Here is a 23879-nt window from a genome sequence, read left to right as displayed (position 1 = left end):
TCTTGAATGCAAATGCTGTTGAATTGTACGGAATCACAGACAAAAGAGTTCAGAAATTGATAGTTTCTCTCGTGGAATTTTTATTAACGCTAGTGCACTCTGTGAAAGGGATGGAAAAAGATAGTAATAGTACTAGTAATATCTTTTCTTCCACACGTTGAAAGGAAATCCGTCGTCAAAAAATTTAGTGGCGATATATTATCGGAGAAATTAAAACAGATAGACTAACTGTTGACCGTTAGAGTGAAAGTGGTTCTCCACTTTTCCCTCTCAACTTCTTAATTTACTTCCTCTGCTCTTGCCTCATAACTATTGAGGATATTAAGCTGAACTCTGTCCATTTCTATAACAAATCATCCACCTTTTAGATTAAAGGAAGCGAAAACAAGAAAATTAGATAGAAATAATTAAGGGAAACACAATTTTTACGTGTGATTAACAAAAATGGGATTCGCAAAGCATAATTTGTTTTTATTCTTTCTTTTGGTTGTTCTAGTTGTTAGAATTGAGGCACACATTGGGGAGTATGATGAGATATGGCGGAAGCGAGCCCAACAAGCAAAGAAAGCCGCTCGCCATGCCTATCATCCTAATCCTAAGATTGTAGCTGACGATCTTAACAACCAGGTTGACAAGTAAGTTCCCTCCCATTTCTTTATTTTAACTTTTTTCTCTGCCATAATATTTTCATAATTCATTCCGCGTGAAAAATCGTCTAGCTGAGTAACTCTTCATAAGCGATCTCTCATATGATTATTTTCGTGAATTTGGTGTAGAAGAAGTTCGTCTTGCCCCTAATCTAAGAGTTCTGGTCATGGCCAGCCGAAAATAGGCCTTGTAAATGTCTTTTTTAAAAAAAAAAATAAAAAAAAAAAATCAATCCACTAGACGGGGTTCTTAGGGCTAAATTTTATTAATCAATAAAAGCAAACCTCATATCCTTGGTGGTAATGGACAAGCTCTTTTCAGAGTTATCAATTGCATTCAATGTATCTCTCATTGTCATAGATGGATTTGCCTTACTTGAAGGCACAAATACGGGTGATTGAGGACTTAACTTACTCCTAGGAGGAGAAGTAATATGCTACTCTTCCTCAACTGAATCTGCCCACCTAGGAGGGCTCGTTTCCCCTGGTTTTTCCTCCGAAACAATCAAATCATTTGTAAAATTAGCTTGCACAGAAGTATTATTTTTCTCCACACAATGCTCCAGTTGAAATTTTTCAGTAACGGACAATGGTTCAAAAACATTTTGAGTTGGTAGAATTAAATTAGGATCGACGCACAACTGAACATTTCCCGTCGCACCCTTTCCCCGACTTGGAGAATTACTTTGACTAGCCGAGCAAACAATACGACTTCCCCCTGAATTTTTGTGTGCAACCAGTGTCCAATTTCTAGTTCCATTCTCGTTTTCAACTTGCAAAACATGTTGCCCAGAATTTTCAGCAGCATTAACATCAACTGTAAATGTCTTATAATCGTCATTTTAGCTTATTTTCACTTTTGCGTACTTCGTGGTTGATAGGGTTACAAATGCTTTTAAGATTGAGTTAAGATCAATTGTAACAAAAAAAAAAAAAAGAGTTAAGATCAATATCCATTTTTATTATCATGGTATCTGGATCTTACCCATTCAATTTTGTTTAACCCGATCAGTCGATATTATCTTGTACACGCTCTAGTTCTCATGGGCCGGGGAAAAAGGGGGGGGGGGGATAGCAATCCACATCGCTAGGCGGGTTGGTAATTTATCTCTTTATACGATCTTGGGCAATCCTAACCTCTTGAGTTAGCTATTAGATTGAGTTAGACACAAGTTCCTGTTAGGATTTAAAATCCCAAATCCGACTTTTGGGCATTCCCCAGAAAGATCGAGGGACCGGACCACTTAAATACCAATCTCCTAGACAGAACCTACTTACGCCGTGACGAAGCGAAGAATAAATAACACACGCGTATTTATATGGAGGAGAGCTACGTCCACGTCGTCGCTCGCGCATCTTATTAAAGAAGAAATATTACAAGTTGTTTACAACACTCAACCTCACAACCACAATCCCAATGACACTCAAGAATTTTACCACACAAAATTCTCTCAAAGACCTTCTCTTACTTAGGCCTTTCACTAAAGAGTATTTCTCTTAGATTTTTCTCTCTTTGGGATGTGTTGTCTTCTCTATTTTGGTGTGTTTAGAATGAGAAAGCTTCCTATTTATATAGGTGTGAGATGAACCTATCGATGTCTCGCGATCTTCAAGACTCGACAATTTCAGGAAGATGTTTTTTCCTTAAAACAATTAGTGTTTTCTTGCACGGACCAACAAATCTCCCACTTGAAGACTAATTTTAATTTGTCTTCACACTTTGATTTTTTCATACTTCGTGCAGCTAACCGAAGCCGAACACGCTTGTCAACATCACCACCGTTGTCGCATTAACATAACCTTGAACTCGTTTCGATCGAACTCGAGCTACCTTCGATATCGACCCTAAGCCGTTCTTTTCGGACTTTCATAAACGACAACTCCTAATCGTACGTGCAATGGTATCTTGTCCATCCGCTCTTCTCAAACATTTTGACAACCGAAAGTCTGACGGGCTTGGCATCACGCATGTTGAACTTTTTGATAACTTTCCTCACATATTCTTGTGAGCGTTTGATGCCCTCTTTCGTCGAAAAAACTTGCTTTATAATGCCTTCTTCCATCGGGTTCTTCCTTTATCCGATAAACCCATTTGTTTTGCAATGCCCTCTTATCCTTTCGGGCACCGCTAATTCCCATGTATGATTCGCCGACAATGTGAGTCCATCTCATCTTTCATCACTGCTCCCACTTAGTCGATTCATCGACATTGCTTTCTTCATAACATTCCGCTCACCCCCCTACCGAGTAACGTTGCGGACGGGAAAGTACCGTGAATCGGCTTCCCCGATCCCGGACGATCTAGCCAGCTTCCGTGATCGGGGCGTCCGTCGACCACACTTACGACTTCCCCCGTGTGCTCGGAAAAGTCCCTCAAATCGACTATTTCCGTCGTGCAACCAATCAAGTCCTTAGATGATTTCCGATTTTGTTCATCCCCATTCTCACCATAGCCAATAAAGTAACACTTCTTTGAACTTGCAAATCATCATTATGAACATATGATTGCGAACACTTTCGTAAATGAAAGATTTACCTTTTCGCCACCTGCATTTTCCGAATTCTCAAATCCAAGTGGAACCGACGGTCTCGGTTAATTAAGAAGTGCCGCATCGCCTGCACGTCTTGGGCCCCGAGTGTATTCTTACTCGAGCATCGTTCAACGTTCGGTTCAGCTTTGTTGCGGCGTTCCGGGGAATAGTCTTCATCATTTGATTCCATTATCGGCACAATACCGTTTCGAAATCACCATCAATGTATTCTCGTAGTTGTCGGACCTCAAACACTTCAACTCGAGGTTTGTTTCATTCTCGACCATGGCTTTCCGTCTTTTGAATACACTAAACACATCGGATTTATTTTTCATAAAATAAACCCACACCTTCCCGGTTGAATCATGAAGGTCGCGTAGTAGTGTGATCCTCCGATGGTAGGTCCCCACACGTCCGTGTGCACCAAAAATTTGAGAAAAAAAAGAAGGTCCAAAAAAAGCCATTTGTCACCAACTTCATCCCCTTTACTGATATGTCCCCGACAAAGATCAATATCCAGTAGAAAGTGCCAATCTTTTCCTCCGCCAACTACCATAGCACCTTTCGCCACCTTCCAAGACCCATTACCAAAATTGAGATCATATCCCTCATCATCAAGCCGACCTACCGAGATCGGGTTTCGCATCGCCCTTTGGAACATGTCTAACTTTTGTAATCTTCCACGAGATCCATTTGACATCTTCAAATTAATGTCTCCCGTGCCAACGACGTCTAGCGGCCCTCCATCGGCTAAATAAACTTTGCGAGATTCCCGCCCACGTAGTTTGTCATTATATCATGATGTGGGGTGGTATGAAAAGGACGCTCGAGTCAAGCACCCAAGAGCGTGTCAACCGAGGAAGCAACAACGCATCGCCTTGATGGGGGCGTTGATTCCGCCCCCCACTTCTTTCCTCCTAGCCCAGTTTTTCTTGAAGTGAATCCAACATCATGTGTTCGTAGGCGGATTGTTGACTTCGATCCGCCCCTATTTCGGTTGTAGTTTAAATAAATTTCGCTTCTTCTCGTTTTCAACATTATAACTCGTCGATCTTCCGCGGGCTATAAGGATACGATCCTAACATCGTTGAACTTTAGTTTGTTACCGCCGACGTAATTACTAATCCCGCCTATTTGTGATGCCAACAAAATTAGAGCACTTCATCATCAAAATCAATTTTTACCGATGACAATTGATTTACAACGGTATTGAATTCATTTATAAAGAATACGAGAGCATTTTCCATCATCTTTAGATGAAATAGTTTCTTCACGAGAAATACCTTATTATTTGCCGAAGGTTTCTCATACATATCGATCTGCCGCGGTGGTCTTTTCCTTTACGGGAGAACGTTAAGCGCGCGAGACTAACTTGTCCGTCGAGGAGATCCCAACTGCTTGCTTCATCTCCTCCTCGGTTTTGGACCTCGCAGGTTCATGAAGTTTTTCGCCATATAAATTTCAATTTGCATTCTCCGTAACGCAAAATACCATCGAATTTACCGATGCCGCGCGTCGTACCATCTTCGCCTCCCATCGTTTCTAAATCACAACACAACTTTGTTGCTACGATACCGGCTTGTTAGGATTTAAAATAAAAATTTTGTAAGCGAAGGATTCCCGGGAAAATTTGGACCACTTAAATACCAATCTCCTTAGATAACCTACTTACGCCGTGATGTAAGCGAAGAATAAATAACAGGTTATAGTGGTTCACCACCAATGAGAGCTACGGTATCTTATTAAAGAAGAAATATTACAAGTGTTTATAACACTCAACCTCACAACCACAATCCCAATGACACTCAAGAATTTTACCACACAAAATTCTCTCAAAGACCTTCTCTTACTTAGGCCTTTCACTAAGAGTATTTCTCTTAGATTTTTCTCTTTGGGATGTGTTGTCTATTTTGGTGTGTTTAGCAAATGAGAAAGCTTCCTATTTATAGGTGTGAGATGAACCTATTGATGTCATTGGTGACTCAAGCAAGCACTTGACAATTTGCCAAATACAAGGAAGATGTTTTCTTCCTTAAAACAAGGAAGTGTTTTTCTTGAAAACAAGGAAGTGTTTTCTTCCCTAAAAATAATGACGGATGGACTTCCATTTTCTTATCGCTCTTTTCACTTTTCTATTTGGAGCAGAGTAGGGAAATTAAGCGCGCAAGTTGAACGCGACATTTTTTTAATTCAACAAGAAAATTCCAGTTTTGCGAATAATAAATAAAAACTTAAATGATCAACATATATCATTCAAATAGGAAGTGTCCAGTATTATATATGATAAATTACGTACATAATTCTGAATTTACTACTCTAAATTTTGAATCTGCTTCTGAATCCGAAGGGCTATACGAGGTAGCAATAGCAGAAGAAGGGACCTGCACAGGTACAGCGGTAAATGCATGGCTACTAATCCGATAGACCAATGCTGGAGGTGTGACCCAAACTGGGCTCGAAACCGAATGAAACTAACCGATTGTGTCCTCGGCTTTGGCCGCAAGACAACGGGTGGGAAAGGCGGAAAAATCTACGTAGTAAAGGACAATTCGGACAAAGACTTAGTTAATCCTAAGCCGGGCACATTGCGCCACGCTGTCATCCAGCCGGAGCCACTTTGGATTATATTTGCCAAGAACATGGTGATTAGGCTTAGCGAGGAACTTATTATGACTAGCAACAAGACGATTGACGCCCGAGGAAGGCAAGTTCATATTGCTCATGGTGGTGGACTTATGTTACAGTTCATACACAATGTGATTATTAGTAACCTTCACATTCATGATGTTAAGGCTGGTAGTGGTGGCTTAATTAGAGACTCCGTCAAGCATTATGGTTATCGATCGAAAAGTGATGGCGATGGTATTTCAATCTTTGGATCCACAAATGTTTGGGTCGACCACGTTTCCATGTCCAATTGTCAGGATGGTCTCATTGATGCTGTTGAGGCTTCTACTGCCATTACCATTTCCAATTGCCATTTCACTAAACATAATGAAGTAAATTATCTCCAAATTCCAAGTCTTAAATTCCCGATTGAGACAAAAAGTTCAATTTTTGTGCTTCAATTTTTGCAGGTCATGTTGTTTGGTGCAAGTGATAGCTCTTCAGGGGACTCTATTATGCAAATAACACTTGCTTTCAATCATTTTGGGCAAGGGTTGAGGCAGAGGATGCCCAGAGTGAGATGGGGATTTGTTCATGCTGTCAACAACGATTACACACATTGGCTAATGTATGCCATCGGAGGAAGCATGCATCCCACCATCCTTAGCCAGGGAAATCGTTTCATCGCTCCTCCTAATGCTAACGCCAAAGAGGTAAACACGAAAAACCATTAATTTTTCTCTCACCAACCCTCCAAAATAGCACATTGGAACCACGTCTAATAGAAGAGTGACCCCCCCTCCCCTCCCCCCCCCCCCTCTCTCTCATGTGTAGGTGACGAAAAGGGATTATGCACCCGAAAGCGTGTGGAAGAATTGGGTGTGGAAATCACAAGGAGATCTTATGATGAACGGGGCGTTCTTTGTAGAATCCGGAAATCCAAAACATGCATTCTTGAAAGGTCCTGATATGATCAACTCCAAGCCAGGATCATTCGTGAGCAGCTTGACACGATTTTCAGGCTCTCTCAACTGCATTGAGGGGAAGCCTTGTTAAAGCATTTTCAGTTTCAGCAATAAATAAGGCGTTTTCAATACAAATAGTACCTATAAAGTGTATAGAGTTATTGATCTGCTCCCTGTCTCCTCTTATTTACCTAGCTGGTAGTTGGACTGGGGAGAATGAGTGTGAGTATTGTAAATTGGCTTTTGTAAGTTCTTCAGCAAATTTTGTTTTCTCACGTATGTAGTAGTGAAAAAATCAAATAAATATGAAATTCCTAGTTGCGTTGATGATTGTATCAGATAAAACAGTCAGACCATTGGCTTTCAAATTAATTAAAGATGCATTCAATTCAATTTCAATTCCGTTCTTACTATAAATCTAAACAGATACCTCCTGGAGCTCAACAAGGAAAAGGGTTAAGCGTAAAATAAATAATGAAACATTCTCCAAATACATAATATAAAATGAAAGCAATACGGATCAATCCAGGGTTTGAGTGACCCAAATTAGCGGACAAACACGACTGAGGGAAACACCGTTAGAGCATGAACACCAGATGACTTGGCATATATATCCTTGTGCGATGTTTATTATGAGGCAGCCAAAAACTCCATACATAAATTAGGATAGACAATACAGCATGAACACCAGATGACTTGGCAAATATATATCCTTGTGCGATGTTTATTATGAGGCAACCAAAAACTGCTTCAACCCTCTCGCCCTTCATCTCTTCTTATCGCTAACCAATTACAACTCAATTTCAATTCCGTACTTACTATAAATCCAAACAGATGCCTCATGGAGCTCAAATTAATTAAGATTCATTCAACTCAATTTCAATCCCATACTTATTATAAATCTAAACAGATACCTTATGGAGCTCAACAAGGAAAAGGGTTAAGCGTAAAATAAATTAAGAAACATTCTCCAAATACATAATATAAAATGAAAGCAGTATGGATCAATACAGGGTTGGAGTGACCCAAATTGGTGGACAAAAACGGCTGAGGGAAACACCGTTGTAGTGAGGCTCGAAGCTGCTATTTGCTAAGTTAAAAACACCCATATCCAAGCCGCCACCTTCTACATAGTAGAGATATGATTCCCAATAATCATCCGTATAATAAATATGATTGGGCTTGACTCCAGGAAATTGAGAAGCTTGGACTGAGAGAGATGTATTAGCACCCAAAAAAAGAGCTCTGTCCCCTAATTCCTTGGTTTCATTCAATTTTCCAGCAGCTAAATGGACCTCAAAAACTCCAAAACTTGTTGTCCCATAAGTTTCTTCACCATCAAACATTGGTGTCATTGGTGTTAGCGGAATCCTGTCGTTGTCTCCTTTGATGGGCCTAAATTTTACTCCGTATCGCACAACTACAAATAATGATCCCATTGATTCTAGGATATAGTACTCGTCTCCCTCGTGATGCTCTGGTAACTCTGCTCCCTCGTGACGCTCTGGTAGATCTGCTAATATTTGAGTGGGACTAGAATTGGTAACATCATAGACTAGCACGACGCCATTCCAATCAACTGCATAAAATTTTCCAGTACAATAAATTATATCACGATGTATAAGATAATAATTTCTGTAGTTAATCCTGGTCCATCTCAAGTCTCCTGGCCTCCAAAAACTGACGAATTTCATATTTCCCTCAATGACCATGAGAACTTATTCTGATGTATGAGAAGGATTGGCTGATAAAACGGCCTTGTGAAAAAAAGCCCATGGTTCGCCTATCCGGTGGCGTTCATAATCCTCGGTGGTATTTGGATGGGGCAATTCGATTTGAACACCGGAGAAGGGATGTAGCAGACTGGCACTCTCATCTTGTCCTACTGTGATAAGACATCCCATAGACTCCATACACCTTTTTCCGCTGGCTTTCGGAATCCTCTTCTTCAAAATCATGCCGTTGTAGAGGCTGAAGAATTTTCTACATGAATTGCCATCATCCTTGTTATCCTCTTCCTCTGCTAACATTAGCCAAGGAATTCTAGGCAGGTCGCTGCTGAAATTGTCCTTGGTGGCGGCACATCGCCAAGATTTGCAGACAGCCGCATAATTTAGATAGTCCTCAATCAAATTTATATGTGTACCTATTAGAACCAGCAGATCATACTGAAGCTCCGACCAATTCGACATCCTTGTGCTTAATTGCTTTATGATCTTGGTCTCAAGGGAATCTTCTCAAGTTGAGAGGTACAAGTCCTGGCCAACCGTATACATACCGTACTTGAGAGAGATCCCTGTTATGGTTGGATTCTGAGGACAGAAGCCAAACTTCATAGAGTACTAGGAATCCAATTTGCCGACAGGCTGACACCTTTCCTTATCCTATAACTCTTTCCCAAAATAATTTCAGACTAATGCTCCTTCCTGTCTATTTTTTTTTTTTTTAGAAGTTATCATGATTATTAAAAACTAGGTAATTGAAAAAAAAAAAAAAACCTAGATAATTTGCCCGCGCCATGAATAACCTCATTAAGCTTACAAACGTCTTTTCTAATATCCGACTATTAAAATAACAAAAATGTAAATCCTAGTGAAAACTAAGAAATTAAGAATATTATAACATAAATTAGACGATTTGACACTGTCACATATCTCAAGAACTTTAATTTCTTTGATCAATTTCATATTCTACATATTTTCGGATTGAAACATTTGTTCCTTATTTTTTTAATATTGAATGACCTTTCATGAATAATCAAGCATCTGTTTCTCTAACTAAAAGTAAAGAATATTCAATTCCACAGCGTATGCACTCGTCATCAAGAGATTCATGGTGTGAAAGTTCCCTGTAATCATCACTATTAAGATCAATAGTTATTACTCCCTCGGTCCTAATTCAACTGTCTTAGTTTGACTGGATACAAAATTTAAAAAATAAAAAGAGATTTTTAAATCTTGTGATTCTAAATTAAAGATGTGTTTAATGTATTAAAACGTCCTTTGAATCTTGTGATTTTTAAACTTGTCATGTTTAAATTGTCAACTTACTAAATATAAAAAGATACACTCAGTAATTTGCCTTCCTTTGATAAAAAGCATTCTGATTAGGAGAAATCAAATTACTGATAACTCTTAACCAAAAAAAAAAAATTACTGATAACTTTCTTAAGTCTTTCTGCTAGTAGTTTGGATATGATTTTGGACACACTCCCCAGAAGGCTAATAGGTCTGAAGCCTTTAACCTCCACTGCTCCTTTCTTTTTAGGGATTAGAGCAATGAATGTGGAGTTCACGCCTTTGACAAAAGATCCCTTCTTGTAGAAAGCATCCACTGCTCTCAAAATATCCAGTTTAACAATACTCCAACATTTCTGAAAGAAAGACAGGTTGAAACCATCAGGTCCAGGGGCCTTTTCACCTTTGGAAGATTTTATAACCTCTTCTAGTTCCTCCATAGCGAAAGGCCTTTCTATCCCTTCCTTTTCTTCATTTCACAGCCACTTAACACTATCATCCTCCCAGTTGGGCCTCCAATATTCAGATTCACTAAACAGATTTTTATTTAAGTCCAAGATATAGACTTCAATGATCTACTCACCCTCCACTAAATATTCTCCAATAACTAATTTATCAATGCTATTAAATCTTTTGTGAGCATTGGCCTGTTTATGAAATAATTTAGTGTTTTTTTCTCCATGTTCAGTCCACAAGCATCTAGATTGCTGTATCCAAGAGATTTCTTTGGCCTTTGCCACATCTTCCGGTTCCTTCTGGGCCCTTTCCGCCTCAAATTCTGCTTGGCGTTCAGGAGAAATTCCTTTTGTTATGACCTAGCTCCTCCAATCTAGCCAATGCTTTATTTTTATTTTTTTCTTTCCAACTTTCCATACACCTCCCTGTTCCTCTTTTTCAGGTCTTCTTTCAGCAAAACCAGTTTTTTCGCAAGGATCACATCAGGTTCCCCTACAACAGCGTATGAATCCCACCAGTTCTTGATCAAGTCAGTGAAGTCTTTATGTTCAAACCGCATGTTCTTGAACCTGAAGTATCCTTTCCTTCTTCCCCAATCACCACATTCTAAAATAACTGTTAAGTGATATATATGTGCATATTCACATGTAGGAAAATAATGGACAGTAGAAAAAGGCAATGTGTTTTCTGCGATTCTAAGGACTCTAAGAGGAGACCAGGGACAAGGGGCATCATGCAGCATGTGCTTATGTCAAGTAGTGTCTGTCCATAAATAAAGAATATGAGGTAAAGGAAGGGAGAAAAACTATGAAGGACCTTATTGTTTATTATAAAGAATGGTCTGCCATGTGAATTCCGCTACATTTTCACTATGCAGAAGAAAACGATTCCTTAATTTCACATATATGATACTATACGTGAAACTAAACGAGGAAGTGTCATAATTAAGATACTATACTAATTCAATGAAATTCTTAAAAAATAAAGGTTTTCCAAACAAGCATAATGTTATATTGATTAATCTGTTAGCACCTCATAAAATACATATACACCATCGGACTAAACACAAGTTTTAAATATGAAATTAGAGAAGAAAAGCCATATTCCTTTTGTTTAGGAAGCTACCTTGAACTCGCGAACTCATAGAGTCTGCTAGTACTAGAAAAAGATGATAAATCCAACTTCAGCATCACAGTGGACTGCTAGTTCTTTGGCTTTCTTCAGTAATCCGCTTCTTTCTCTTCGAAAGCGTCACCTGCCTACTTGTCGACTTGTCAATTCTTCTCATCAGAAATTTTCCTCTCCCCATTCGCTCCTTCATCTTTTAACAGCTTTCACCTCTACTATATCAAAATTAATATGCTTAAAGTAGTACAAAGTCTCTACTACTTTAACATAAAATCAACATACCTCAATCAATTGGTTGCCGATCAAATCAATCCACCGAACTTCACTATCAACAGAGACCATTACATATTGCTAGAACAAACAACGACTGCAGTCAGACACAAACACCACAGAATCACATCAGAGGTATGATAATGATTTATAATCTAAAAAGAACTTCATCCGAAATGTAAATAGATTCTAACATGCTATCAGCGCAAGCCAAGTAACTGGTCTATCAAGTCTTCTCGTCCTTGGACAAATTTGTACAGTTCAAACTTTATTGATAAGTCTGAACAACTATTCGAACAAGTTTAATTGTCCACAACTATATTCTGTTATTTTCCTCGACAGTTTGACACTAACGCCTACAAAGAACAGTTCTAAGAGTGGCATTATGTAAGCCGCATAATACTCGAGTAAGATGCCATACTGAACATGATACCAAACACCTTACCAGGCACAGTGGAGTAATTCTTTGAAACATTTAGCTAATTAGACAAAACTACAGGAATAAGAATGGACCGAGGTCACAAGCTTTATACTTCTTTCTCTGTTCAATCAAATCAATCAGAAATCTTTGGACCACAACCACTCAGAATTTTTCTCCCCGATTTTATCCCTCAATCTGAAAAGAGTTTCAACAATATGAAATATACATTAAATATAAGTCTACACAGATAAGTTAACTTAAACAATAATCATTAAAAAAAAAAAAATCGTTACACACAAGATAGGTAGATCGAGAAGAGCAAACAGATGGAATAGTAAAATAATCAGAGATGAGAGGAGAAGGATCAATAGCGCAACCTGATTCTCTTTGGGGATAGGTTCCACAGAATGGCAAGAGGAGATTGAATGGGTGAATGGAGCGTCTGAGGCAAAAGCCAGCACATTTTCTCTTTTTCATCTGAGGGAGGGAAGTGAAAAACAATTTGGAGGAGAACAAAATAATTCAGTAGTCTTCTTTCAATTTATAACATTAGTGCCAATTTATTTCAATTGCCTGTAATAGTTACGTTTAGAGAATAAATTAGCGGTGATTACTTTTGCCGTGCTAAATAATTGTAGGTAAAAGTGATTTTTGGATAGTGCCAGCAGCACACACCGTTGTGTTATTGCAAAACAAACTGATCAGCAAAAATTTTTACAGAACAAAAAGGAAAAAGCCCTAAAAGCCTAAAACATACAGAGGGGTATTTCGACAGCTCTAAAGAGCAAAAGCCTTAGAGGCCAAATCACTTGTTAATATGTAAACTGGATTAGATACAGCAGTAACCATTGGCTTTCAAATTAATTAAAGATGCATTCTGTCACCCGCTGTTTACACTAAGTCTTATTTCTTAAAGCTGCCTCAATCAGAGAGAAAGCCATGCAGTTAATAAATGGTAATAATAGTACAACGGTAGGGATCTAGTAGCTCAGTTAGTTGGCTACCTGAACTTTCCCCTTATTGGTGAGGGTTTGAATCCCCACATTGTAATCTCCTTCCCCTACCACTATGTAATTAAAAAAAATAAAAAAAAGTTAAAAAAGTAATAATAGTACAACGGCTATAACTAATTTAGTGGCCAACTCTACTGGATTCAGAAAGCTACATTGTGCAGTATAGATATCTTAATGTAGCCTAACTTATCATATGCTAAAACTTACCCGGATAGAAAGCTACACTGTGCAGTATAGATATCTTAATGTAGCCTAACTTATCATATGCTAAAACTTACCCTGATATTGGGAAGCAACTCTTGCAAAACACACCTAACTTTTAAGAGAAAAATGAAATTCACAGACACCACAGAGGAATGGTACCATTTGTTCTAAGAAAATCAAATCTAAGAAGAAGCTGTACTTGACATTTGAGATTGCAAGGAACAGCGAGAAGCAAAATAACACCTAGTCTATAGTCATAGCCATGAAGCATCCTCATCAAGGTCAGAAGGAAATAATGAGTATTATGTGAGCCAGTGTCTCATTCTTGAAGAAGCAAGAGTATAATGAAAAGCAGTTACACTCTTCACTTCAGATTGTTTTATTTTCTGGAGGCCTTGTCGGCCTAAAAAGACTTTTTAGTGTCCATAAATTAAGAGAAATTGGATTTTTAGGGGCATATAAAAACTACCGTGCTGCTAAGTCAGTGTGAAGTGAACTAGATGGGTTGAAATGCCCGCATTGAAGAGCAGTCTCAATTGAAAAATCTAAGCATAAAACACTACAACGTAGCCACTTATCCTAACAGTCTAATTATGCATAATGATACAATCACCAATTTATTAATTTATTGAACAATTACAAAACATACATCAGCTTCAAGCAGTATACACATGAACACCAGATGACTTGGCGGTTATATATCCTTGTGCTCTCAGTTGAGGATGGTTATTATAAGGCAGCCAAAAACTGCTTTAACCCTCTCGCCTTTCATCTCTTCTTATCCGCGAACAAATTACAACTCAATTTGAATTCTGTACTTCCTATAAATCTAAACAGATACCTCATGGAGCTCAACTAGGAAAAGGGTTAAGCGTAAAATAAATAATGAAACATTCTACAAATACATAATATAAAATGAAAGCAATACGGATCAATACAGGGTTGGTGTTACACCCCGTATCTTAGAACTAAGGCTAGACTTGTATCGTTAGAGTTTTAGCGGAAAATCTAAACGTTTGAATGTTTTGCGAAATTGGCCGAGGGACTTACTTCGGGCAATCGTAACCTCTTGATTAGTTGAGAATTTGGAAAAGGTCCCTTAATGAAAGTTGTAGTATGTGGAAATACATTTCCATCCATATAAAGATCAGGCCAAACGGAGATCGGAGCAAGAAGTTATGAACGTCACAAAAACGCTCAGAGCAGCCGGCCATGCGCATTGGCCACGCGTCAATGTAACACTTCGTAAATTCAGAATAGGTATAGATGTGTTAAATGAGTATTAATGTGACATTTTAGACATGTGAAGTACCATTGGGATGAGTTTGGGTGGAAATAGTTGCTCTGTATCAAGACGGATAGTGAGGTCATATAAGATTCGATAGAATCAACTAAGTTTACGGCAAGTCTGCCTTCCAGCCTATTTCACTAATATTAGTAGTCTATTTATATCTTTAGCGTTGAAAATTTTAAATTAACCATGACAATTATTCAGAATATTGAAAAAAAAATCGACAATAAACTCTGAAATTATTAATTTTTGGTCCCTCAATTATTAACGAATTATTATTTTGATCGTGATACATGACTCAACACATTAATTTAACTTTCAAGTAATTTCAATTTGAGATTTTAGTCCCTTTAGGTAGAAAATATATTATTTGGACTATATTTAGAAATATAATATCCTAAAATATGGAGTACTGCAAGCTTAAGATACTAAAATAAATTTTGAGAAAAAGGATGTAGAATAAGGAACAATAACCTCTTAAGATCTATTCAGTTGAATCTTCAACTATGCTGAAGCACTTATGCTTAAAAGAGAAATGGCATTAAAAGGTTGGGAAAATTTCAATATCTCCGCTCACATTTTGCTTCGTTTCACTGACTTCTCTCACGTTTGCAATATTACGGCTACCTCCCCTATTTTAACTTTTATGTTACAACTATTTTATTCTATTTATTACTACTGAAAAATAATATATCTGAACTGATTTGCCCTCCGTAAGATCATGCTCTTTTGATTAATTATTATTTTATTAATATCTCCTTTAAAAAGTTATTTCTTATATGATGAATGAGTGAGTGTTCAGTTGATATCGGAAAAATAATATTCTTATAGTATAACCCAAAGAGTAGAGATAGGTAAAAAGTGATCAATTCCTTTGGGATTAATTAGGGTTCTTATTTTAGCGTTAGGCTAAGTTTGTATTGAGCATATACTACAGTGTGAGAGAGTAAAAGAAGAGAGACCTTCGTTGTGACTGAAAAGTTTGTCGCTCTTATCCTTTTTTGTAATTGTAATCTGAAGGAAAAGCAAAGATGGTCTTCTTAGATAAATTGTTTAATATTAAAGAGAAGATGGTCTTCTTTTTCTTGCTGTTAGACTTATTTGATTATTATACAAAGACTTATTAGATTATTATACAAAATTTCTGTTAGGGTAAAACCTAACAGAATAAATTTAATAAATTTTTAAAAAAAAGATGGTCTTCATTTAATATTTCTAAGAAATAACTTTTAAAGGAGGCATAATGAAATAATAATTAATCAAAAGAGAATAATCTTGGGGAGGGCAAATAAGTCCAAAAATATTATTTTTCATTAATAATAAATAGAATAAAATAGTTGTAACATAAAAGTTAAAATAGGAGAGGTAGCCGTAATATTATAAACGTGAGGGGAGGTCAGTGAAATGAAGGAATACGCGAGGTGAGGTTTCTGAAATTGGTTTTACATTAAGGAAAAGTAATACAAAGCTATTTAATTTTAAACTCAACAATAGCTTAAGATTTTAACCTAAATCTTTTGTCATACTCAGTCGACTAAATGACGATTAAAATAGTCGTGGAACACTCAGCGTTGAAAAACAATAAATCAATATTCTAATTTCAACCAGACGTTAAACTAAATACATATTCCAACTGGTTAATCAAGCTAATTATTATACATGTTTTTGAATTGAAAAAAAAGAGAAAACAACTCGAATCGACCATCTTATTTTGCTAAACAGAAAAGGGAACAACACGAACAAATACTCATGCTCTTACCAAATCACACACATTCATACAAGATTCCGAAACATGAAAGAGGGAAAAAAAGAAAGCAAACTTACAGGAATAAGTACCTTAAAGGTGGAACTTACCAATCATAACTACCTTTTCTAATTTAAAGGGCGTAGCAAACATACATGCATAAGCTGTGTATTTTGTGTATTTGGGCAAGGTTTTGTTCGTATGTATGTTTATGTGTATTAGAAGCAGTGATAGAGCTGTGTATTGAATGTATGTGTTTAGCTCAAATACAAGGAGGGGAAGCTAGGGAAAATATGTAAGAACACAAATGTTGTTTGGGTGTGGGGGGGGAGGGGGAGGGGGGGGGGTTCGAACCTGGGCAGGCAGGGGAGAGCCTCGCCCAATACCACTTCAGCCACTCCAACTTATATATTTGGGTGTAGCTAAGAATGGTAATTTACAAAATTACTGTAGCTACTAATTATAATTAAATGAAAGGTAGTTGTTCTTAATTATTAGGTCTTAAAAGAAGTTACAAGAAGTAAAAATTCCTAAAGAAAAGCATCGGTCCACGGGGATTTGGGTGAGGCAGGTCTTTTTTAGGCCTTAGATTAATCTAGACCGTTGATCAAAATAGATCATCGGTCCGCGTTTAATCAGAATAGAAAAAAATATACATATGTTACTTTACTCTTTGTATAGAAGCATGGGTTTTACCCATGCTTCGTCGTCAGTCACCCTTAAAAAAATAAGGTGGGCCTCATACTAAAAACACCAAGCAATATTAAAAAAAAAAAAAAAAGGCTGAAAAAAAGTGGACCCCACCATCTCCAAACTCATATAAAAAAATAAAAAAATGTGTACCCCATATTAAAAAATCAAAAAATATTCATGTAATTCCCAAAGTATCCCCATTAAGTCAATAATGGTGGATTCATTGTCACGTGCGTATCAACCCATTAGTGGGAGCAAATGAAATTATTGTACAACAAAAAACATGGACCTCATATTATTGCTTTTCTTCAAAAGGTTAAGTAGCCAAACCATACAATTTCCTTTCGATCTTTTCTTATATTAGCCTGAGATCTAATCTAGATATTTAACTATTGTATTTGCTATTCCGTCATGTCATTTATTTGTTATGCTTACTAAAATAAATATACTTAAAATATTTATATTTTAAAATAAGATAGAATTTAATTACTTTTTCATTTTTTTCCTTACTCTAATAAATGTGAAAAGAGATTAATGTCGTAAAAGAAAAAATAATATTAAATGGAGATCAAATAATTAATAAGGTAAATTAGTCCAATTATAATTCTAATTGACGTTTCCTTAAAAAATCGTGTAAAAGACAACATGACAAGTAAAATGAGCTAAACTAAGAATATTTACTAAAAATTAAAAAATAGTAGTTCTCCGTTTAAATAGAAAATCAAATTTCTACTTTGTTTCGTTTTAAACATGTAAAATTAATTCAATAATTAGAATTAGAATTATCCAAATCAAAATTTGATAAAAAATAATAAGTATTGTTTAGGTTCAATCTACATACATTAACAATATAATATTTTACACCTTTAAGTTAATCGAATTAAAATTCAAAGTATCAACTGATGCTTAAATATTGATATTGTTTTATCTCAAAGAGAGGAAAATAGTTTTCTTTTAAACAAGTCTTCTCTTTTAAAAAGTATTAATAAATTTTTGTCAACTTTGTATTCGTAGCAAACACTAATATAATAAATTTTTGGATACGGAGCACAAACTATAATATTATATTAATCGTGTTTTGAACATAGTATGTGTGTGTGTGTATATATATATATATATATATATATATATATATATATGCATAAAAACAAGACAAACTGTATGTTTATTAGCAATATATTATATTACCCAAACACAATATAAAATATATATATATATATATATATATATATATATATATATATATATATATATATATATATATATATATATTATCACTACATTACGTATCGTAGATCATTATAATCCAAAGTGTTGGGCCCGTGCGTAGCATGGGCATACGCCTACTAGTATTAAATATAAAAGGGCGTAAGAACCTGAGTCGTTGGATTAAACCATCAACAATCTATGATAAAGGGGTAAAAAGCACAATCAGCGTGATGACAACGTGGCACACGCGGAGTGGTCGTATCTTAAGTGCCTGGGTTGCTAAATTGCTGACAAATTTGGCCATATTTTGGGCTTGCAAATTTAGATCAATTCATTTAAATTGTAGTCAGATTTGTGCACAAATGGCGGAATTCGTTTCAGATAAACACCAGAATTTGCATAATTGATCAGAATTTAAGCCATCTAACAATTAATTTGAGATTAAATCATATCTCAAATTAATTAATCAAGCTTCTTAGACTTAAATAAAATAAAAATCATAAACAGGCTTAAATATATATAGTAATAATATACCGTAAATAGATTTAATTTTAGTAATTTTAAATACTTATACAATTTGAACACTTGATCTTGAAATGTTTTTAATTTATATTTTGTAAAAAAAGATCTATAAGTTTACCATTTATATCAAATATTGTAAGAAGAGATCCAAAAAATAAAATAAAAAGTTAGAAAAGACCCATAAGTTTACCAATCAAATTTAGTTCTACCGACATGTTGTATTTTTGAAACGTTCAATTTTCCTTATTATTGAACTAGTAGATGTTTTATTTTTTACAGAGGTGTTTTGGTAGCGTATTAACTTTGTTATAGCTATGATTTGCTCGTTTGATAAGATTGTTTAAGAAGTGGGAAAATTTTCATAGTTTTCACAACTTGTGGGGTTTTTATGTTTATAATTAAAAAATATATATATATAAATTAAGAAAATCCAAATTGCATGCCCAAACAAAACTTCAATTTCAAATCAACCTGATTCCAGATAACTGATTTGAAATGATGTCCAAGCGAGGCCTTAATATATTAACTTTAAGAAATAATATGTATGAGAACTAAATCGTATTTCATATGATTTTTTTTTTTAAATATATAAATAATTTTACATCTGATATGTAAATTTATAGTCTTTGAGAATAAATACGGGAAGAAATAAAAAAAGAAGTCTTTGAGAATATAGTGGGTCCATAAGCCAATATCACATACTCCTACGTATGCTGTGTGAAATTATAAATAGCCAAAAGGAAACCGTCATTTTGTTATTTCGCATGCAAAAAAAAAAAAAAACAAAGCCCTAATCGCAATCGCATGGCATGGAAGCAATCGCCATTAACAGTGATCAACCCATTGATGATGAACAACCCTAACCCCAGCCATTAACAACGATCAACCCATTAATGATGAACAACCCCAACCCCCAGTCGATAATCGTACTAGATGTTATCATTGTCACGAGGCCGGATTCTCCTCTAATGGCATCAAATAACACAATGATTCTAATCATCGCCAGTTTAACGATAAGCATGGAGTCTTCAAATATACCTGCAACACATGTGGAATTGTCTTCGCTAATAAGCTCGACCTGGATTCACATAAGTCTGCCCTTCCCAGGCATCATTGATCATAGGGTAAATAATTTATTTCTCATGTTTGTGGTTTAATTTCTCGTTTTGTCGTGAAATTTGTTGTATACTTTCTCTGTTTTTTTTTTTTTTTTTTTTTTTTTTTGTAAAATTTCTTGGTTTAATTTTGTACAGAGTCATTTTAATTTCGTTACCTATGGTTTCATAATGTACAGTATCATATTGTATTGTACTATATTAATGAATACAATGTTTGGATAGAATGTAAAAACACAGTAGAATCACGCAACGCACGCTGCTGGTGTGCTTCCTGCTCGCGAGGAAAGAAAGAAGAGCGACAGGGTTCAGTTCAGATTTGACTATTTCTATCTATTGATGAAACAACTCTCTATTCTTGATCCATCAGAAAGAAATCGATATGTATCTGATGGAGTCTACATCTTTATTGTTGTTTAATAACATTTTTATTGTTTGGTTTGACTGTATGATATTGTATGATAACATGTAAGTTAAAACACAAACTAGTGTATATATATTAATAACTAGAGGTATAGGATAAAATAGAAACTTTAAAAAATAAGTAAGTGGAGGGGTGGGGGTGGTGAGGGGTGGTTGCTTGCAAGGTGGGGTTGGGGGATGGTGGGGGTGGTGGAGGGGTGGGTGTTGTGTGGTGGGTGGTTGGGGGTGGGGTGGGGGATGGTGGGGCCTTTTATTTTTCATACTTGCTGCCTTTTACTTCACATAGTAACATTAATATTTACAATGGTGATTATTAATTCAAGTTAATAAGATGTTAAGCCATGTATTTTAAATACATTACCTTGATTTTTGTTGTAAAACCTTTATTTAATAATATGAAGATTTGAGTAATCTAGTTCAAAATTCTAAAAAAAAAAAAAACTTAAAAAGTAGATAGTTTTTTGTTCTTTTTTAATATATAATTTTTCTATTTCTTTTCACAATCTTCAATAGAGAATATAAAATCATAAACTTCATCCTTAAAATTTTTGGGGCCTCAAAAGTTTGGGGGCTTAAAGGAATGGTTTTACTAGCCTTACCCTTGAGCCACCCTAGCTTTTGATTGGTGATGGACTGATACTTTCTAGCCATTTGTATGAGACAAAAATGCGGATGCACTATTGATTGTCGACGGACTGATATTTTCTAGCCCTTGTGCGAGTCAATTTTTTTTTGTTTAATTTGGTGTGAAATTTGCGGATGGATGCACTTTTGATTGGTGATGGATTGATATTTTCTAGCCATTTGTACGAGACAAAAATGTGAATGCACTTTTGATCGGTGATAGACTGATATTTTCTAGCCATTTGTACGAGACAAAAATGTGAATGCACTTTTGATCGGTGATAGACTGATATTTTCTAGCCATTTGTACGAGACAAAAAGGTGGATGCACTATTAATTGTTGATGGACTCATATTTTCTAGCCAATTGTACGAGTCAAAAAAAATTTGGTTGAATTTGGTGTGAAATTTGCTGATGGATGCACTTTTGATTGATGATGGGCTGATATTTTCCAGCCATTTGTACGAGACAAAATTGTGGATGCACTTTTGATTGGTGATGGGCTAATATTTTCTAGCCATTTGTACGAGACAAAAATGTAGATGCCCTAATAATTGTTGATGGACTGATATTTTCTAGCCATTTGTACGAGTCAAAAAATTTTGGTTTAATTTCGTGTTTATCGTCGGGAAATTTGCGGATGGATGCACTTTTGATTGGTGAGGGCCTGATATTTTCTAACCATTTTAAGGTATAAAACATTTTTGCCCTGACTTTCACAACTTAACTTGCAGAGTACTATGCTTCGCCAAAGCATCTCGGCACTGTAAGAGTTTGTGCTTTATTATTTGGAGATGCTGTAAAGGCTGTGAGCCCATCTACCTCGTCTGGGCGGGTAGACTCTATTAGTTATGGTAACATTGATGTTGAGATTACTTTAGATGGGAGCGGAGTGCTTAGCTCATCCAACAACTGTGGTGGATCATACAAAGCCTCTATCCCATGCAAATGTAAAGACCCTCCAGGAATGACAAATTTCAAGGTCTTTGTGGGACAAAAAATCCTCTTTGTGCACTCAACTGCTTATTCGATCAATACCAAGCAAACCGACTTCTTAAGAAGATCCATGATCATGTAGTCTCTCTTGAACTTTTCTACTGGTTGAAGCAGCAACCAGGATTTAAGCATGAGGGACACACCTATGCATCCATGGTTCGCATCCTGGGACGTGCTAGACAGTTTAGGGGTAATTTACAAGTTTCTTGGGAAGATTATCAAAGATGGGTTCCAACCAAATGTAGTGACGTACAACTGTCTCATCACAGTTATCGTGATGTTGCCATGGACATCCATGCAAAAGGTGGTTATCTTGATGTTGCCATTGACTTGTATGAAAGGATGCAAGAAGTTGGGCTCTCTCCAGACACTTTCACTTACAGGGTCATCATCAATTGCCTTGGAAAAGCTCGCCTAGTAGCTAAGGAGTATACACAAAAGGAAGGAATTGATTATGTAGAAATTTTTTCACCTGTTGTGAGGTTTACCTTAGTAAGGCTAATTTAGATCTTGAATTGCACAATGTTAGCTAATTTAGATCTTGAATTACATCAAATGGATGTAAAAACCGCATTTTTCAATGGAGAACTAGAAGAAGAAATCTATATGAATCAATCTATAGGTTTCGTGGAAAAATCTATAATGATACACTTGTACTATGTCGCCACAAGGGGCGAATCTAGATTGTCGATTACGGGTTCACGTGAACTCAGTAGCTTTTACCTAAAATTATTAAATATATATAAATCTGCTAAATATCTATAAAATACTTTATTGTGAATTAGAGGTCATCTAGGAATCTAGAAACCGTAAATTTTTTAGATGTGCATCTGGCCGCAACCTGAGTTAAAGGCAGTGGAGCAACCATTATTTACAATTCCTGGATCCACCACTATATATATATATATATATAAAATTAAACGGGTTTGTTTTAATACAGACTCCAAGAGTCGCTTCTGTTATTAAAAATTTCATGTAACTGATAAGAAATGCTCCACCAGAAAATCCTTTTTTTTTTTTTTTTTTGTCGAGTTCCTCCCCAAAACTGCTTCTTTTTATTTTTTTATTTTTTCCCCTCCTTTTCCTCTTCCATTCGAGAGTTCCATCTAAACTTGTAAGTTCCATGTCTATCTAATACTAAATTTATCCCTTTTGTGTTTTGGCTGAATTGCAAACAAAGTATGTAGGAAAGGAGAAAGCGGAAAAAGGTTTTTTTATATCAGAGTTAAATCATATAAACAAAAATCTGTGTGCTAGAGGGGCTAGCATTTCCTATAAAATTTGTGAAGGCGAAGGTATATACATATATCCAACTCCTTTTTGTCTTACTTATTTTTATAGCATTCTAAGATACAATTACGTGAATATGGCTTAAATGTTTAGTATAAATTTTGTAAAATCATGAACTATGTCTCTATTCTGATCATAGTTACTTAAAAGTTTGGACATGTATTTCAAAGTTTAGGGCGATAAATAATCTTCACCGCTTCAATTACGCAGCAATAAAGTTTGTATTTTTTGGTTATTTTGTCGTCCATTTTGTGAGATTTAACTAATCTTGAATGTGCTCACTTAATGAATTTTTCGTCTAACGTTTTATGCATAGATAATGATAGTAAAATATTTATTTTCTGTTTTTTTGTATATGATTGCTCGATAAGTACTTTGCTCCGTAACTTCAAGTATTGTTTGGGTTTTGTTAAAAGTGTTTGTGGGGAAAAGTTGAACATTCGAACTTCCATTGGCTAACTTCTTGAACAATATTAGAGAGGAAGTTTATCATTCTTGAGAAATATCTGAAGGTACAGGTTCTTCATCTTTTGGTTGGTGTTTTATTTCAATTATCTTCGTATTAAATTTTTTCTTTTTTTCCTTTTTTTTTTTTTTTTACTTCGGGTTTTGGCAGAGTATGAGTCCAAGCATGAGCATTTTGGTGAAACTTTTTTCACTTTGTCTTCTTTTTACTTTCCATTTCGCTTTCACAGTATTTATCTTAAGATCAA

The 23879-nt window shown here is 35.8% G+C and overlaps 1 protein-coding gene and 1 pseudogene across 2 annotated transcripts; one reads left to right on the top strand and one right to left on the bottom strand.

Moving 5' to 3' along the window:
- Positions 1-332: 332 nt before the first annotated feature.
- On the top strand, positions 333-7095 carry LOC132058182 (probable pectate lyase P59). 2 transcript variants are annotated; one of them, XM_059450735.1, is made up of 4 exons: positions 336-635; positions 5526-6177; positions 6256-6498; positions 6620-7095. In XM_059450735.1, the coding sequence occupies exons 1-4, from the start codon at positions 445-447 to the stop codon at positions 6839-6841; spliced, it is 1308 nt and encodes a 435-aa protein (XP_059306718.1). In that variant the 5' UTR covers positions 336-444; the 3' UTR covers positions 6842-7095. The 2 variants fall into 2 exon arrangements, with proteins under 2 accessions (XP_059306717.1, XP_059306718.1); XM_059450734.1 differs by having other exon boundaries at positions 333-635; positions 5526-6498.
- Positions 7096-7446: 351 nt separating this feature from the next.
- Positions 7447-12745, bottom strand: LOC132055908 (putative F-box protein At5g55150; annotated as a pseudogene).
- Positions 12746-23879: the final 11134 nt, after the last annotated feature.

Source organism: Lycium ferocissimum, chromosome 5 (assembly GCF_029784015.1).
Source record: "Lycium ferocissimum isolate CSIRO_LF1 chromosome 5, AGI_CSIRO_Lferr_CH_V1, whole genome shotgun sequence".
NCBI classification, from domain to species: domain Eukaryota; kingdom Viridiplantae; phylum Streptophyta; class Magnoliopsida; order Solanales; family Solanaceae; genus Lycium; species Lycium ferocissimum.
This window is presented reverse-complemented; position numbering and strand designations above follow the sequence as displayed.